The sequence below is a fragment of the Pholcus phalangioides genome, unplaced genomic scaffold, assembly GCF_987345545.1.
Source record: "Pholcus phalangioides strain wild (caught in Gottingen) unplaced genomic scaffold, Ppha-v1.0 ptg000011l_1, whole genome shotgun sequence".
Taxonomy (NCBI): Eukaryota; Metazoa; Arthropoda; class Arachnida; order Araneae; family Pholcidae; genus Pholcus; species Pholcus phalangioides.
Genome location: NW_028301604.1, coordinates 34,428,443 through 34,448,637, shown reverse-complemented (window position 1 = coordinate 34,448,637; position 20,195 = coordinate 34,428,443). Strand labels below are relative to the sequence as shown.

The 20,195-nt window shown below is 37.2% G+C and overlaps 1 protein-coding gene across 1 annotated transcript in view; it reads right to left on the bottom strand.

Annotated features, from left to right (window-relative positions):
• The window catches only part of LOC149080371 (nucleolar protein 4), a 632,135-nt gene that overhangs the window by 539,738 nt on the left and 72,202 nt on the right, over window positions 1–20,195 (bottom strand). The window contains exon 2 of the mRNA XM_089239501.1: window positions 5,977–6,114. Within this exon, the coding sequence (XP_089095627.1) occupies window positions 5,977–6,114 (138 nt within the window). The remainder of the gene's footprint in view (window positions 1–5,976; window positions 6,115–20,195) is intronic.

The following is a 20,195-nucleotide window of genomic DNA, read 5'->3' as shown; positions in this document are numbered from 1 at the left end:
TCTTATCAATCAAAAGTAAAAAAAGACCCTTTCAAAAAAACTTAAAATTTTTTTCTCATGAAAACTTCATAAAAAATTCGTATTTTTCGCTATTTGTCTTGTGAAAATTTTATCATTCTTTTTCTCGACTGAAAAATAATCGTACTCTAATATCCTGTCTCTTTTTTTCCTCGCTTACCACTAACTTTTTAATTTTTAGTATGGGTGGTATGGTTTTAGTATGGGTGATCGTCCGGGTGGAGATACACCCGAACGATCGAGAAAAGACAGCCTTCACGACCGGACAAGAACAGTGGCAGTTCAAGGAGATGGCGTTTGGTATTTATACTCGACACGGACGCAAGTAACAACGAGATTGGAGCTGTTCTATCGCCAGAAGTGGACGGTAAAGAACGCGTCATTGCCTACTTCAGCAAGAGTTTGTCCAAGCCCAAAAGAATTGTGTCGTAATCGTCAAAGCCGTCGAGAATTTTCATCACTATCTCTACGGTCGGAAAATTCTCCTTTTCACGGATCACGCCTACTTGAGCTGGCTGTTGAACTTCAGGAACCCCGAGGGTCAAGTCGCTCGATGGATACAACGGCTGCAGGAATACGACTTGGAGATCCAGCATCGTAAGGGAGCCTCGCACGACAATGCCGACGCTCTATCGAGAAGACCGTGTCCACAAAACTGTCGCCATTGCTTCAAGGCAGAGAAGTACGAGCCAATGAGCCCTCTAGTGAGACAGATAACATCAAGTTTCAAATGACGATCCTTGGAGCAACGAGAACACCCGAAAAACTTAACTAGAAGATCACGACATACGACCAATAATGGACTTGTTGGTTTGTTCCCGGCGGATTCCTTCTTGTTAAAACGTCGATTCTTTCAGTTCGACGACCAAAAGATACTGGGCGCTATGGGACTCTCTGGAGATGAGAGATGGCGTGTTGTACCGCAAATGGGGGTCGGAGGACGGGAAAACTTTCAAATGGCAACTCATCCCACCAAGAGCTCGTGTGAAAGGTTTTGAAAGAGTTGCACGGAAGCCCGACCGGTGGACATTTTGGCATCACCAAGACGCTCCAGAAGGTCCGTGAACGGTTCTTTTGGACAAGGACAGATGTGGAAAAATGGTGCAAGAATTGCAACGACTGCGCCGCTCGCAAAGGACCTCCGAAACGCACCCGAGCCCGCCTCCAACGTTACAACGTTGGTGCGCCATTCGTGAGAATCGCCCTAGACATCCTCGGACCGTTACCCAGAACCCACAATGGTCACAAGTACATACTGGTGACCATGGACTATTTTACAAAGTGGCGGGTAGCATATCCCGTTCCTGATCAAGAAGCAGTGACGCTGGCTGAAGTTTTGGTGTGAAATTAGGTGTCTCGATTCGGAGTCCCCATGCTGATTCATTCCGACCAGGGAAGGAACTTCACTTCAGCGATTTTCGGCGGCATGTGTAAGCTTCTAGGAATAGAGAAGATGCAAACAACTCCGCTTCACCCAGAATTCCATGGGATGGTCGAGAGATTCCACAGAACCATCCTGAATCATCTATCGCTCTTCCTGTCGCAGAACCAACAGGATTGGGAAGCAAAGTTACTGCTTTTCCTGCTGGCCTACCAAACTGCCGTCCACGAGAGCACCGGATTCTCACCAGCACAGATGCTGATGGGACAAAATCTTCTGCTGCCAGCTACTTGGGCGACCGCCAGATGCTTCTCTTCCACCTGAAGAATACTTCTAGGGACTCCAGGAGCGCCTCGAGGATGTACATCGAATCGCCAGAGACAGGATCAACATCGCTTCCGAAAAGATGAAGAACCGTTGCGATGCGAAGGCCACGGCTCATGACTTCAAGGAAGGAGACCTCGTCTGGCTCTGGAACCCGAAGCGCCGGAAAGGACTGTGCTCGAAACTTCAGACGTCATGCGAAGGACCCTACAGAGTCGCGAAGAGACTGAACGACGTCGTAGCTCGGATCCAGAAAACGTCATCCTCAAAGTGCAGGGTGGTCCACTTCAACAGACAGGCATCTTACCACAGTGAATACAGCCCGCCGACTAAAGGACTGAATTGTCGGGACAAACAATTCTTAGAAGGGGGGGGCGCAATGTTACGACCTATAGATGATAGATGGCGCGATTATCTTTTTTAGAGAACCACAAAAAATATCGCAATCTTCTGTTGGCAACGGCAGTTGATACCGGTTTCTGTTTATCGCAAAGAAGTGCGATTAGCGGAGAACATTACAGAAGATTCCCCCACCCCCAGGCAGTGGTGCCACTTTCCAGGAACTATGAGAACTCTCGAGAAATTTCTCTGAACTTATAGAAAGTGATACTAGTACGACAGAGTAGAGAATAAGAGGGAGACTCAATGAAAAACTTCGAATAAACACACTAGTGTTCACAGGGTCCGGGCCGCTTATAAACAATCCCTACATTGTAGAAATTTAGCGCATCGTGATTCGCCGAAATGAGTGATGAGTGGTTACGTCACATGGTGAAATTTTTGCTGGCGACGTTTAACAATATATACATTTGATTGTGCTTGAATCCGACATCCGCTGTTGGAGTAATGGTTATAGAACGAGACTCCCATACCGAAGGATGTGTGTTCGATTCGGTCTGAAACCCATCCAAATTTTTTTTCCATCTTAGCTGTCATTTATTTACTAAAAAATGTTTCCACTTTTGTTTCTGATTTAATCAAATGCAGTTCACGTGTATCGAGAAGACAATATTAACGGCTTGCGAAGCTGGGCCCAGCTATCATATACTGATTAAATAAAAAATGCTTTCATTTTTCGTCAATGAACTTTGAAATTCAGTTTCGCCCGAAACTCCGCCTCTCGTGACGTGTTGTTAGCTTTTTGCTCACAGTAACCAATCACCGGCGTGCTAATGCTTCCTGTGTTAGTAAGAGAGTAGGGATTGAAATTGCACGTCCGGGCCACTTAAGTGCTCTTTAACTCTGCAACTCGTCACTCAAGTGTTTCGTAATCATGCCGCGGATCACTTAAGTGATCTCTGAATATGCCGCGGGTGTGAATGTGTGTAGAACCGTACTGGGGCCACTTAAGTGCTCTAAAATTGCCGCATGTCACTCAAGGGATCTCTAAATGTGCCACCGACCACTTAATTGTTCTGGAACTGTGTCGCGGGTCACTTGAGCAATTTGAAAAAGTGCCATGGACCGTTTAAATGCTCTGGAATTATGACACGGGTCACTTAAGCGATCTGTAAATATTTCGCTTAGTTCATTTTTATAAAATTTGGTTTGAGGTGGCGGGCCACATCAAATATCCCAGAGGGCCACATTTGGTCCGTGGGTAATGTGTTTAGCATATATGGCTTAGAGGGTGAGGCGCAATGAATTTTTAAAAAAGACATTTTGAGTCCTTAACCATCAAATAGCATTCAAATTAACAGAAATTGATCATTGATCATTTTTGTCGCACCACGGTCATTTTTTGCACACGAGGGCTAGTTACACCGGGACCTACAATTTATTGCCGATTCCGAACGGCAGGTTTGTTTTTTTATACTCATCGAGAGGTTGGTGCGCTAACCCCTCGATGGGGGACTCCCTGCGGTAGCAATTTTTTGCTACGGTCAAGTCACCGTTTTTTGTTGTACCCCTGTGTCAGGAAAATTTTCTGACGAGGACAAACCGGGTATCAAACTCGCGACACCTCTAAACATCCTTTGGTACTTTAGGCGAGTATCTTATCGACCGGGCTACCGCGCCCCAACAGAAATTCATTATAACAACATATTAAGGTATTTCCTTCCGAATTTTTTTTTAAATTCTTTTGCAGCGAAAAAATACATTTTTGATTGTCTGGGAGGGGGGGGGGGTTGTACGAGCCCTTCACCATGACCCTCTCCGCGTGCGTCTCTGATCACAATATGCGTTAAGAGGTAGGGAACAGAGCTAACGAAATTCTGCTAACAAGTGGGGGGAGGGGATAGAGGTTAAAAATCTGTTGACGTGATAGTTGAACGGCCCCTTTAACCCCATTTTTGGGTATATATACGTTCGTGTGGAGGGGGGGGGGGTTCTTAGTTATCCTTTTACCCAAAACGCAATCTCTCTCTACACTGCTTGACAATTGCTAAGGAACAATGTTATTTTTCGTCATACATAATGGCAGACACCCTTCAAAGAAATGAAACTGGCACATTTTTAATAGACATCCTGAAGTATTTTTATAATGCAAAATGAAACAGATATCGTCACATGGCAGAAAAAGTGCAAGCGAAAGAAAACAAAGATTCTCCTTACAGCAATTGTAAACAGTTCCGAAAAGTGTTCGTTCTGCTGGAAATAAAGACATTTGAGTTCTTCAATATGAAGTGTGACCTCCTCGGACACTGATGCACATTTGGCATCTGTTGTGCATGTTGTCCACTAAATTTTTGAGGAGAGCTTGAGGGTTTTATCCCATTCATCCTTCAAAAAGGCGGTTTGAGTTCATGTATAGTTCGAGGAGGGTTGTGTCTTTCAGCAATGCGTCTGCAGAGTGCATCCCAAGCGTGCTCAATGGAATTTAGGTCCAGCGAATATGGAGGCCATGGCATGCGCTCACTATCTTCACTTGCTAGCGTCAGACACTTCATTTGTCCTATACGAACGGGTATTGTCATCCATGAACAGAAAGTCTGGACCAACTGCACCTCGGAAAACACGGGTATTACCCAGGAGAATTTAGGTGCAATACCGCTGTGATTTTACGATACCGCCATCAAAGATACGAGGCGGAGTTCTGTCATTGTGCATGATATCCGTACACACCATTATTCCTTGGCCACAGCGATCAATTTCTTGGATATTCTGCTGTTGGTGATAAGTTTCCTACTCTCTCCATTGTAGCTGGTGTCCGGAATCACTGTAAATGCTGAAGCGTGATTCGTCAGAGAACGTGACTCTGGACTACTGTTGCTGTTCTCAACGAATATGCTCATTACACCAACATTTTCGGCGGTAATGTGCTCGTAACGGATAGTATTTTAGATACTTCCTTGCAAATAAGTCACTATTATGTAATCGTCGAGAAATGGTTCTCGCAAATTCTCGAGTGCCAGTAAGGTTATGAAGGTCTGCGGAGGCCAGGAGTGTAATTTCTGTTTGTTGTTTTTTCTTCTCTCTAGGCTGATATATTTACTCTCTTGAGGTGTTCCCGACAACTGCACTATACTTACAGCCAATAATCAGTCTCACTTTAGAGAGTAAACATTTTTTTCGACCTTCTAGAAAAGTACTTGATTGAATATTGTTCTCAAGTTTTTGACATGTAAACACTATGCATTAACTTTAATACTTTCCAGTGAAAATTCAGTCACGAGTGCTTTTAAGGGACCAAAATAATTAAATACCAAAATATGTTTTTGATCAACCCTGATCACAAAAAGCTGAAAATACTTTGTAACTTTCACAAAATATTTTACTTGCTTTTTGTAATATTAATAGGCATTTTTCTGAAAATAGCATGTATATTCACTATGATCTATATAAATGTTTTTTCTGAAAATTTTACATTTCATCGCATGTTTTTTGATTATAACATGCGAATTTTTCAACCGAATTTTACTAAACTCTCAGAAAAGTTGAAAACATACATGGGACTTATTATAATGTAATTTAAAATAAAACAATTTGATATTAGATGAGATATGAGCATTTAAATGCAATCAGTTTTAAGTGACATGGGCAGCAAATAACAATCAAATTACGAAAAAAAAAAAAATTTACAAGTCTATTGGGCAACTTAAACAAAAAATTCCAGTTGAAAATGCCGTGACAATGCGGAAAGATGTCGACGATATAGTGAGCAGCACTGTTGCTCACCATATGCTTGCAATACATAATATATTATTAATTTATGGCATGAATTACTTTTTTTCAGAATTGTTAAAGAAAACTACTCCAAAGACTCAATTGGAATTAACTAAATAAAAAAATGAATGAGTGTAGTAACTCACAGCTTTGTAAGTTCTTTTCTGACCAGCATGTTTGCCGCCTCTTCCGTCCATTTCGACATGTACTCCATAGATAATGTCAAAAAAATTCTCCACTACGGCTACTTTCTTGTAAATAGTCGATTCTTCTGAACCGTTAGCCTGAAGATGAAATATCATATCATGAATGACTCATTTTGAACGCACGCAGAGAGAGAAAAATTTTCTTTCAATCAACATGCTTATAAATTGATACAAAAATTCATGAATTACCAATTGTGGGAAAGTAGGGAAAATTAGGGATTACGTTCGGGACCTGGAAATTTTCCGGTTTCAGTTTTCGTAAATATATGAGCAGTTGAATAAAAATAAAAGTAATAAAGTAGTTAAAATAAGGTATTCATATAAAAGATTTAGTTACTTATCAATATTAAAATCTTAAATATGTGAGGTTATACAGGGTGATTCAGAAAAGATGGGAAAAACTTTGTTTTTGTGTATACTCTATCACCTCTTAAACAATTTTCATCAATGAAAAAAATCCTTTTATTCACTGTGACGCAGATTTGCATACGGTTTCTTCTTCTCCAGGTTACATTTGCATGCATGGTGCTCTTTTTCTCCCGATAAATTTCAACAGGAATCCCGAACGCAACGCTAGCGCGTTTGCGTTTCATGTTAGACCATGCATTCTTTGAAGAAAATTGTATGTATTGGTGTGTATTCTCACCTCTTAAAAAAAATTTCCTATCTTTTCTGAATCACCCTGTACAATAACACGGTGGTTAACATAATTAATGCATTGATCTGTAAAAATAATTAGTTTTCTCCAGCGAAAGTTGCCGATTCAATATAAGACGTCTTTGAAAATTATAGTGCCACGTGTATTTTTCGGATCTTTCTGAATATAATTCTATCCAGCTAAAAACTGTAAAATAGCACAAAGGCCTGGGTTACACTATAAAAGTTTGGTAAAAGATCTTTCACATATTTGAAGGCTAAGAACTCAAAATTTCTACCACTATACCCATCCTCTAAGCCGTATATATGCGAAAGGCCCATATGCTAAAGGGCCACATTTGGCACTCGGGGTTATCTGGTGTGACCCGTCACCTCAAACCTAATCTTGTAAAAATGAACTGAGCGGCACATTTACAGATCACTTGAGTGACCCGCGGTACAGTTCCAGAGCACTTAAGCGGCCCAGACACATTTCCAAATCACTTGAAGGATCCGCCGAACATTTAGAGATCATTTAAGTGGCTCTGTAGAGGACTTATGAATAGGAAGAAAGTTAGTTCAGGTGCCCATAAACTATCGAAACGTTTTTCTCGTTTTTTTTGCGCATCGAGTAAGATGCTATTAAGAATTCAGTATTTCATATTTTTATAAAGGGTGGTTGATGACGTGAGCATCATTCAACTCCTCCCCCCTTTTCAGCAAACTCAAGCCCTCCCCATCGATGACGTAATCTTGAATGACCCCCCTTATTGGTTGTGTTTTCAAGTTTTGCGAAAGATCTTTTATCAAACTTTTATTATGTGATTCCAGCCATAAGCCTAGCTTGTATTAAAAGTAGCAACAGTGTGGTGGATTCGGGTGCACCTATTGTGTTACGTAGTTGGTGACTTTAATGTAGACTGTAATTCTCAAATGCATAAGCTCATATAGCTATAACCTCTTCACACCCGAAGCTTCAAAGACAGATAAAAATATTTACCGATTTTGTTTCTTTAGTGTTGGTAGACTAATAGAAAAGAAAGTTTTTCCGTAAGTATTCGGAGGGGGCTAGGAATTTTAGGTACCCATATGTGTATCTCAGAATCAAATGAATAGAAACACTTAATATTTTAACCATAGCGAAATGTATAGTTAGATGTGTGTGTGTATATATATTTATTTATTATTTACAAATTTAAAACCCAAAATTATATGACATTAACTCATAACAGGCATCAGGAACTGACGTGTTAGTTTTATTACACAGTGCTAATTATTAAATGGAAAATTTTGTATATACTATATAATACATCAAATGGTATAATTTTCGAAACAATTGTTTTCCAAAGCACATAAATACATCTGACATTTTGTACACCGCTTCTTGATTTCCATCGTGGTTATCTGCATTTCGGTACATTTTCATCGTCCATGTATCGGAAAAAGTGATTCACTCCATCCAGGCGAACACCATTCATGGGTTGGGGAAGAACTTTTTGCTGCTTCTGCTCAGGTTCTTCATCTTCAGAACATCTTTCTTCATATTTGCAAAGTGCTGATGCAACAACCATTCTATATTCAATTTAAGACCAATATAGGCACTTTTTTTATGTGATACTTAACATACATCACTCAACCATTCGAAATAACGAAATCGACAAAATGAGTGAAAACTCTAGTAAGTCATTTGTTCATTCTTAGCACATACCGGTAATATGCCAAGTATCTATCGCATAGGTCTATTCCTTCCATGGAAGTATTATAGGCTTTTTTTTCAATGTGAGTTTCTTGGTTTTTTTTATTTATGCTGCTCTTATCAGCAACTGTAGTTTCATCATCTAAACCACATTCTTTATAGAGTCATATTTCTAAGAACCGTAGGCCAGTCATTGTCGTCAGAAACATCTGAATGATCACTGTGTTGCAGAACAGCTTCTATTTCATCAGAACTCGGAAAATCTAAATAAATAAAATATATGCATATGATTTTTCGAGTAACTAATAAAGTGCACAATGTATATGAATTTTTATTTGAAAAAGCATTGTAATAACATCAGAAAGAACTATAAGTGAAAAATTTTAATATTTGATGAAGAGGTAACTTCTATAATCGAATAATGAACTTTAAATACTATATAAGTTATATTACATTATTAATTACATTAGATATAATGAAATTTTGAAATTCAAAACAGTATATGTAAAGGGTTATATGACTGATATCCCCTTATCTTGCACTTAAAAACTGAACTGTCTTGGGGTCAAATATTAGATTTATTGAAACATGAAAGGTTTAAGAATTGGATAAAAATTTGTCACATGAAAATTAGAAAGATGCAATAGATATGACTATACAGAATGAAATTAAACTTGTAATAGCCAAACACTAATAATCAAGCTATGATGCGCCTCTTAACATTTGATTACACATGACTGATTTAGCTACCCTATCTATACTCTGGTGATTTCTAAGATTAAAAAATTTGAAAATATTCTTTCAATTGATGAATAACTTGCAGGGCACGAAAATAAAAATAAAAACAATGTGTTAAAGACAATCTTTTGATAAGCCTTTTTCTTCCAGTGTTTTCCTGACTGCTGTCCACCATGTGGTAGGATTATATATATAGCTTGAATTCATTCAGTTAAATATTAGCTTCTAGTCTCACACATAAGAGCAACAACCTACTGCCCTATTTAACCTATTTTAACCTAATTTAACCTATTTTAGGTCTTGAAGTCTTTTATCATCATATAGGTGTAATCAGTGTTTGTGAAATTGTGTTCTGTTAGTCATGTGTAGGAACCGCTGTGCGGTCGTGTGGGCATCGTGCTGGACTCTCATCCTGGGGATACAGGTTCGAATCCCGTTGACGGCACGGTAGTGGTCGGCTGAAGTTGGTTTTCTGCGATTTTCCAGCTTCGAGGAGCAAATGCAAACCGGTCTCCCATTTGAAAAAAAATCTCCCCGCAGAGAGCAGGCAGACCTAAAACATGATACTAACATAACATGAAAATTCAAGCATTTCCATCTTTACCTCAGAAAATGGAAGACAGATGGCAGCATGACCACGGAACAAGCACAACTCGACAACATAAATACGTTAGGGCCACACATACACTCAGAACACACATTTCGGCATGTGCCAATTTATTAGAAAGTCCGTAGAAGAATGTGTACGACGTGCATTTACGTACAAGTAGTAGTAGTAGTCATTTGTAGGTGCTACATAGTGGTGGCCTCATTTTGCTCAGTTATTTTCCTTCATTGAAAATTAATTGTTTACATTCAAAATTTCGAATGTAAAATAGAAAGTTGAATAGAATGTGAAATAAAAAGTCAAAAATAGAACAATTTGCATTAAATAAACATTATACGGTTGATATTTATTTACATCATTATAATGTTACCTAATAAAAATAATATTTATGTTGAGTTTCACAATAATGCAATCATTATAACTGATTATGCACATTCGGTATCTTCAATATAATGCATTTTCTAAAGAAAAGTGTTCTGACAGATTCGGCAGGGTTTTGGACAAGCACTATCTTAAATAAATTACCTGCTTCCATAATCATGCATGAAAAATAAGATGTGAAGTAGAAAAATGACATTTTTACAACTAAAAAAATTGAAAACCATGTTTAAACAGTTATACGAGTGATATTAACTTACTATCAGAATTCCAGCTTAAAACCATGAAAATTTGGTGAAACAATTAACATAAAAGTCAAATGACACCTTTTGAAAGATTTTTGATTTAGTTGGTTTTATATTCTGCTAGTATTTTTTTTAACATGCTGGTATTATGAAAAAAAAAATCGTTATGTTTCCACATAACGTTTTGGAACTTGGAGGTTTCGGACAGTTTATGCTGCATGTCCTGTCCGAAACCCCAACCTTGTAATATAATTGGCTTATGGAAACTTGGCTTATATCAGATATATGTGATAGTGAAATGTTTGATGATAGATACTGTGTATTTCGCTGTGACCGATCTTGCAGTAATCTAAATTCTTCGAGAGGAGGTGGTGTTCTTATCGCAGCAAAATATAAATTTAAAGTTAGTTTTATTGCTCTTGATTGTAACTTGGAGATAACTTGTGTTAAGATATTTTGCAATGGTGGCAGAATCTTATATTTGTGTTGTGTTTATTTTTCACCAACTTGTGGCTTTCAGTATTATTGTGAATTGTATAATATCTTCGATAGATTTTACAATGATGATAAGCACAATTTAATTATAATTGGGGATTTTAACATTCCTGGAATTAATTGGAGTATTAGTTTCGATGACTTGCATGATGGTCTATCGAGATATGTTTCTAGTCTTTTCAACTTCATGCAACAATATTCCTTAATTCAATGTAATTTTATCACTAACTCGTTTGGAAGAATATTGGATCTTGTTCTGATATCTATTCCCTATTTTTCTGTGTCGGTCAACCGGGAGGAATTTCCTCTGATAAAAGAAGATACCCACCATCCAGCATTATTGATATCTTTAGATAAACTTTCTGTTGAGCGTCATCCTACCAAACGGGTTAAGGATTTTAATTATGATTTTAAAAAAGCTGACTTTCATTCCTTGTATAATTTTTTTTGTCACTTTGATTGGAATTTTTTACATTTGTGCACTAATGTCAATGAGGCTGTTCATATGTTTTACTTCTACATTTTTACAATTTTTGATATGTGTGTACCATTAAGAAAGAATTTTACTCGAAAATATCCTCCCTGGTTCGATAGGAATATTATTTACAATATCAAATGTAAGGAGAAATTTCGTAAAAGGTATTTGATGACTAATACTATATCTGACCTAGTACAATACAAATGTTATAGAGCTAAGGTTAAACTCTATATAACACAAGCTCATAAAAAATATATTGATAATATTGAAGCAACTCTCAGACTCAACCCAAAACAATTCTGGTCTTACTGTAACAATAAAAACAAGAATGCACCTAAGTATATGTATTTCGAAAACAATGTTCTATTAACAGACGCCTTGATTGCTGATGGTTTCGCCAAGTTTTTTGTATCGAATTTCACAACTTCTGGGAATGATCACAATCATTATTCTGCTTCAAACAACAACTTTCCTGTTTCTTCTGATGTTGTCAATATTCCTTATATCTCCGTAAATGACATCAAATGTAGTATAAAAAGATTGAAGGGGAGTGGCTCCAGAAGTATTGATGGTATACCTCCATATTTTGTCAAGGCGTGTGCTGAGCATTTGCTGTATCCACTTTTATTAATTTTTAATATGTCTGTTAAAAATGGGATCTTTCCGGATGAATGGAAGAAAGCAAGAATCGTTCCAATTCTTAAAAAAGGGGATAGACATAAAATTGAAAATTATAGAGGTGTGGCCATTCTGTCACCTTTCGCTAAAATATTTGAGTCTATTTTATATGATAAAATCTATGCGCAAATTAACACCTGTATCTCCCCAAATCAGCATGGTTTTGTTAGAAATAGATCTACGGTTACCAATCTTCTTTCCCTCAATACTCATATTGTTGAAGCCATAGCTAATAAAATCCAGCTCGATGTAATTTACACAGATTTCGCTAAAGCATTTGATTGTGTTAACCACTCTATATTGATGTACAAATTAAAAAAATTGGTTTCTGCGATGATACATGTAAATTTTTTGCTTCGTATCTAAAAAACAGATTGATTTTTGTATCTTTTGGCTCGTCTCTTAGTGATGGATTTTGTGCAACATCTGGCCTTGCCAGATGTTGGATTAATGACCTTGCCGCTGCTTTTCATAATTGCTTATTATTTGCTGATGATTTTAAAATATTTGACTCTATTGTAAATTTTGAATCTTGTTCTATTGTTCAAGATAAATTAACCCACATTTACCTCTGGTGTATCGAAAATCATCTACACTTGAATATTAACAAATGCTTTGTTATGTCTTATACCCGTAGGAAAAATCCTATCACATACTCTTATTATATTGGAACTGATATTTTACAGAGAAGATATTCTGCTACCGACTTGGGTGTAATTTACACGTCTGATTTTTCCTTTCGTGACCATATTAACGATATTTGTAGTAATTCGTATCGCAAACTCGGTTGCCTTAAAAGAATAACTAAAGATTTCACCAATTTGGATACAATGATTGTTCTTTTCAATTCTATAATACGATCTAAACTTGAATATGCATCTGTTGTTTGGAATCCTCATTACAGTAATGCTATTGATGATATTGAAATTATACAAAACTCATTTATGCGATATTTGTATTTTAAGAAATTTAGAGCATATGACATTACAATTTCGACAACTTTTCTCCGACAAATTTTTTTAATTACCAGTCTCCAAAAGAGAAGAAATTTCATACTTTTGAAATTTTTCTGGAAGTTGGTTAATGGTAATATCGATTGTTCTTTTCTGTTATCAAAAATTGGATTCTTCGTCACACGGTACAACACAAGGTCAAATAAATTATTCTATGTAGCTCACTTTAGGACATTGATTGGTATGTCTTGTGCTATTAACAGATTTTGTATTTTGTATAATAGCTTACCTGATGAATTTGATATATTTGCGACTCCTATTGGAAAATTCAAAGAGCTTCTTCTCTCCGATTGATCAGCGATTTTTTTTTTTTTTTTTTATATATTTAAATAGTGATTTCTTGTATTTGACTGTTAAATATTTACTTTTTCTTTGTTTATTCATTTTTCATTTTTTTTTATCGTCTCGTGTGTTTTTATTTATTTTCATTTTTAATTGATCCGGTGATTTTATACAGACCTTTATTTTACTTATTTGGTATTGACTAGTGTTTGTGTTTTTTTTTATATGTTTCATATCTGTGTATTGCATTCTATTCTGTTTGATTTTATTATATTTACAATGTTTCGGTCACACCTTGCTGTAATTGGATTGTTTTCTGTAGCGTGGTATTAAATAAATAAATAAATAAATAAATAAATAAAATAATTTTCACCAACATAAGCCCTTTCGTCATTCATATGTATCTCCGATAAAACAATGTTTTCCCTCAAAATAGTTCAGAAGTACAAAAAATCTGACACGAGATACTTTCATGTAACCGCTCAACGATGAAGTTACACATACGTGGACCTTCATACAATTCAAAGAGCTGCGTTTAAAAATGACTTCTACAAAAATTATTATCAACATGCCCCTAAATTTGGTTATCTCAATATGTATCATTTTTAACAATTAAATTCTTGAAAATAAAAGTTACTTACTTTTTAGAGTTCGCTTTGTCGCCGTCATTTCGTCAACATGCCTTTGTTTTCGCTTGTTTTTTTCAGATAATATCACGGTGTCGTGCTCTGTGCGACCAAGATGAATATCGTCGTGCTCTGAGCGACCAAATCCTTTTCCATTCTTTACTCTCAAGTGGTTCCCAACCTCTTTCCTTCACGCACCCCCTTGTATAATTCGTTTTTTATTAGTTAGAAAATTCGGATTTTTTTCTGTAATTGATTACATTAGTTATCCAATAATTAATTTCTATGAATTCTTTTACTTATTTTTTACTGTCTTTTCGACAACGGCTAATATTTAATTTTTGCTTCATTTTTTTGAAAATTCAAAAACGAGACTGAAAAAAATTACTATTTCTTAACTTTTTTTTGGGATGTAAAGAAAAACTTCATTGAACGGTTCTTTACTTATTGATTCCAGCCGCAACAACTATAAATTAATGTTTCTTTGACACTTGACTGAATTTTTTTTTTTTTTTTTGAGTCACGTGTGTTCACGACAGTATCAAATCTAAGCGCAACATGCTAATAACACGAGGTACTAATGTAAACAAAGCACGAAATAGCTGAGGTAAATAATGGTATTTTTCTCAACGGAAATGGGAAAACTAACATGATTGCTGACCGAAAAAGAAACTTTTACAACGAAAAATTCGTATGACACATTTTTGCGAGCTGAAATCAGAAAGATGTTAATATATTGGAATGATTTATATTTTTTTAGGAATTGAAAAATTCAATTTTTATCATTTTCCTGAACCAGTCAACATGTTACAATATTTTTTCCCATCTCTCACCCCCGGTTGGGAACCACTGCTTTACTTGGACAAATCTTTTCTTTTTGTGATACCTTGGTGAGAATACATCTAATCTTTTGATTATATTTCCTTTCTTCCTTCATGTATTAAAACTTTCCCCATATCACCAATATAGGTGGAACTAGGAATACAGTGGATACCATTCAAATACAACGCCACAACAGGCAGAATGCCCAAAGGGGTGGTTGAGAAAAAGATGCCCACAACAAATATGGATGTCATATTTCAAAAATACAGCAACCCAATTAAAAATGCAATAACAAACAATATATATACATGATAAAATATTATACAATGCCCATAAAGAATACTTATGGTTGTCTAATTCTAAGTATGGATAGCTTCTCGATTTACCCCAACATTTTATCGTATTTCTTTTTAAACGTGTCAATTGTGCTAGAATTTACTACCTCCGGGGTAAGCTATTCCCATTTATTAACAACCCCTATTGGAGAGAACATTCCCTGAGACTCAAGCCAATTCATAACTCAAGCCCCGTGTGCCAATAAGGACACGCGTAGCTCTTCGCTGCACCCTTTCAACCAAGTCTATGTCCCTCTGTATAGGTATTGTCTCCAAAACCTTACTGCATACTCCAGTCCCGGACGAACTAAGCCTCGAAAAAGCGGAAGAATTACTTTAGGAGAACGCGAAGAGACCTTTTTGAAAATGAGACCAAACATTCTATTCGCTTTTTTGAACACCGCTGAACAACGTTCAAAAAACCTAAGACAATCGTCAATGAGAATTCCCAAATCGGTGACCGTAGTTGCATCCAGGATAGTGGCATCATTCAACTCGTAAGAGAACCGTGGATTGTTCGAACCAAATACATGCCTTCTTGAATATCTCCTTTATGGGACTTTCACATTTATACGCCGCATAGTGGTGCATTTTGCAAAAACCGTGGCCAAAACCCCAAAAAAAGTTTTGCCGTTCGACCCTGATTTTTTTCACAGATGAAGAGTGAATAAACCCCGGCTTTTTGACCTATATTTTTTTTCGTTCATCACCTCCAATGAAGGAGCTCCAATGTGGTGATTCAAGTAGCAGTATACCGCACACCAATCTAAATCTTTTACAAAGCCGCTCTCGTTCAGAAATTTCGTAGCTCTCTAGGGAATTTTAGGCAGTTATTTTTCCAATTGTGTTAGCAATTTAGAAATGCATTTTGAATTTCGTTTGTTATTTTTATTAAAAAATAAATTATTGTTAATACCAAGTTATTTTTTAAGAAGTTCATTTTTGTGAGTGGCGGTAGAAAAAAATTACCTGATGTGACCTCCTGAAATTCATTTCTCAACATACACTGCTGGCCACCGTAAATGCAACACCCTGAAGGAAGCATGCAAATAATATGAAATTTACAACATGCATTAGCGGAGGTGAGATATGCAAATGATTAGAATTTCAGCGCAGACGCACATAACGCGCGCCTGTGGCGCCACTTCAAAGCGCTATTTAAGGCTTGGAGATTTCGACGATTTGAAGTACGGCAATTGTGTTTTTCTTGTGGTTTTTTCAAAAAAACGATCAATTATGCCTCGTAGAAAACAGCGATCATCTTTTGATCAAGTATCCGAGTTCGACAGAGGAAGGATAGTGGCCTACCGAGATTGTGGATTATCTTTCAGGGAAATCGGTAGTCGTGTTGGACGAAACCAAACAACTGTAATGCGGATATGTGATCGTTGGATGCAGGAGGGTACGACGGACCGACGTGTTCGATCGCATCCACCTCAGTGCACCACTTCACGTGATGACAGGCGTATTGTGCGTATGGCAGTGACGGATCGCTCAGCCACATCACGAACCATAGCACAGCACATTCAGTCTGTACCGCATCATCCAGTGTCTGCGCGTACCATTCGACGCCGTTTACAGCAGAGTGGTCTGTCCGCAAGACGTCCATTGCTTCGTCTACCCATCCCCAGCTGCCACACCAGGTCAACTTTGGCAACGCGTGGAAGCTGCTTGGTCTGCTGTACCCCAAGAACACATCCAAAGTCTCTTTGAATCAATGCCGAGGCGTGTAGCAGCAGTGATCTCCAACAATGGCGGCTACTCTGGCTACTGATTTTGGCAGGAACCACACTTCACAGAAGTCTATAAATTTAATAATTTGATGCTTGGTCAACATGTTATCTACAAAATAAATATTGTTGCGATATCTCTTGTCTTTCTTGGTGTTGCAATTTGGGTGACCAGCAGTGTACTTTATCATGTTTAGTTTATGAAAAAGGTGAAATTAGCTGCTAATATCTACTACTCCGCTGACCCCAGCGACTTTTCTTCAACATGCCGTAGCTGAAACTTGCCTACACAAAGGCGGAATAGATTTGAAGTTAAGAAAATTTCTTTAATTATGGCAGATTATTTTGAGCTTTAACACCGATAAATGAAAAACATGCCTCAGATTTTTTTTTTTTGTCTTTTTTAGTTTCAAACTCAATATGCTTCACTCTGAAAAAAATTTAGATAGGCTTTAACAAACGTTCTCATTTTCTGCTATCTAAATTTTTTTCAGAGTGAAGCATATTGAGTTTGAAACTAAAAAAGACAAAAGAAATCTGAGGCATGTTTTTCATTTTTCGGTGTTAAAGCTCAAAATAATCTGTCATAATTAAAGAAATTTTCTTAACTTCAAATATATTCCGCCTTTGTGTAGGCAAGTTTCAGCTACGGCATGTTGAAGAAAAGTCGCTGGGGTCAGCGGAGTAGTAGATATTAGCAGCTAATTTCACCTTTTTCATAAAGAAGGAAAATAACTGATTCATTAGGGAAACAGCAAATAAAGTACATCAAAAACTTATATTCGGAAAAATTCTCAAGATGTGATGCATCAAGGAAACAACGAAGGAAAAATTTAAGATTACCGCAAAACGTCTTCAATAATCCAGAACTAGTTTTGACTATTTCAGCTATATCTACATATATATATAATTGATTTTCTGTGCGTCTGTCTATGTATATGTTCTCTTTACAAATCCACAATTTTAAATCGATCGTTACCAAATTTTAGATATACTCGTAAACGAAACAGAACCCGACTTAAAAGATAGGCTACAGTAAAAGTTCGTCAAAAAAGGTTAAATGCCCGAAATTGTCGGGCCACAATGGTTCTTGGGCCTCAACAATGACTTCCGGAATGTTTACTTTGTTCATCGCGGTTTCCTAACAATGCGCAAACTCAGATATGCTTATTCCTTTACAATGGTTTGTCACTTCTTCAGTGCTCCCAGTATGTTGAGAAAACCTGGGTAACGCAGGGTATTATAGCTAGTTGTTAATAAAACATAATTATGATAATAATTTTATTATGACACACATTAATATATCGTTGTGACCATAAGATGTTACACCCAGACCACGATCAGAAACATTTTTCCATCCATTAAAAACTTTTTATTATAAATTTCTGAGTTTAAATTAGGTTTTATGCTTATTTTAACGGGGTTTTTTTTTCGGTTTTACTTCTTTTTGAATTCTTAATGAATTTTTTTATGCAGCATTTTTGTGTTATAAGTTTTTTAATGCATCTCAGAAATATTCTTACAAGTTACTACAATTCAAATCTCATATATATGATGAGATATAATGATGATCACATCATATCAAATTCATGCTATGTTTTTTATCACAATTCTATCAATAGCCATAATACAAACATATCATTTTTTTATCCATTTCATATCCTTAAAATCCGTTTAATCATATAATTTTCGCCCTTCCGTTAAAAAAGCATAATATTTATTGTTCCAAACAGTTTTCAAGAATATGCAATGAATTTCAAGGCGAGTAGGGTTTTGACCGCGTTTTACGTAAAACGCAGCACTGTGCGACGTTTGGCTTCGGTCACAATCACTGTTCGCTAATACGCTTCTAGATGCGTGAGCGGGATTCACGCATTACAATACAATTTTACTCCTCCAAATTTTGTTGAGTGACAATACTTCATCAAATTTTAGGTTATTTTTTTAATAGAGTTAGTTCTGTTTTTCACTTTAAAAAAATATATATTCCTCTCTTTCAAACTACCCCTTCAAATTTTGGAAAGTTAAATTATTCACATAATTTATAAAATATTTATTATGGCCGGGTACCATTGCATTCTAATACTAGGAATATGAAATTTCCTCTTTACAAATCAGGGATTCCTAAACCATTTACATTCGCAGCACTCTTAGAAATTTTAAATATTTCAAGTTATATTGAAGGGAGGTTAAAGGGCGGAATTTGCCCTTCTCTGGTCTGGCATCCTGGACACTTGACCCCCCCCCCCCCTCACAGTTGCAGCCTAGTTTCAGTTTCCAGTACCCCAGCACTTGAGTAGCCAGGGCCCGAACTAGGAAAGAAGGCAGTTTTCACACGCGCAAATCTTGAGGGGGGGGGGGGCTGCTAATTCAGGGGACGAACGAAAAAATACTGTTTCGATCGATTTTTTCAGGGTTCCTCCTTTCACTGTCACTTCTTTTTTACGGACGGATTTCTTTTTGTCCCGACGGTGACCGCAAAGAGGGGGGTTTTTACATACCCTGTTTACGTTCGCAGCAGCACTTAGAAATTTTAATTATCTTGCAGCATCTCAGTTGATCTCGAGGAGGCATTTCAATGCTTTTCTTCCCGCCCCCCCCCCGACAAATAAAGATCTACACTCCTAGTTACAACCCGTCCGTGGCATCTAGTGGCGTCTTTACCGGGGGGAGGGCGCTCAGCGGGTTATAAGCAGGGCTATGGCACCCACATACTGGAGAAGGGTTTCTAGCCTGGGGCCAGATTTTTCAAGGGTCCTTCTATAATGGATTCATAGCATAAAAAACTAAAAATGATGGTAATTGTCTTAGGCTCGTAACTAGGCTGGGGCAACCGGGACAATGCTCCAAGAGCCAAATGGGTGGCCCCCAACAAAAAAAAGTATTTATTTTGCACAGTTCTTAAAATCTTTGACTTTCTTATTCTCAAAAATGAGAAGGGGGGGGGGGGGACCACAAGCCTACTTTTTTGAGCATAACCCTTTCAAGGGAGCCCCCTTCCCCCCACCATGAAAAAGTATGCACCGGGGCCCCGAGAAGGCTCGAGCCCTGTCAATTCCACTCATGGGGGGCATACCGATGGTGAAAGTTTTGGGAGAAAGGCGGAAAAAAAAATCAGTTTCCGAAATTCTTCGAAACGTTTGAAAAATTTATTTCATGTGTGTGTGTATTTGAGTTTTTTCTTTTTCTTTTCACGATAAAGGTGGCCGCACCAGACAGAGCATTTCGGAGATTTAAAATATCTAAAAATAAATTATGTGCTTGTGGGGAAATCGGAACATTTCCTCACTATATTTGGTCGTGTCCAAGCACTGCATCCTACCATCAGCCCCCGATTAATCTAAAACATTTCCACGTCTGGAAACGTCAAGTAATAAAAACTGGGATGACATCATTAAAC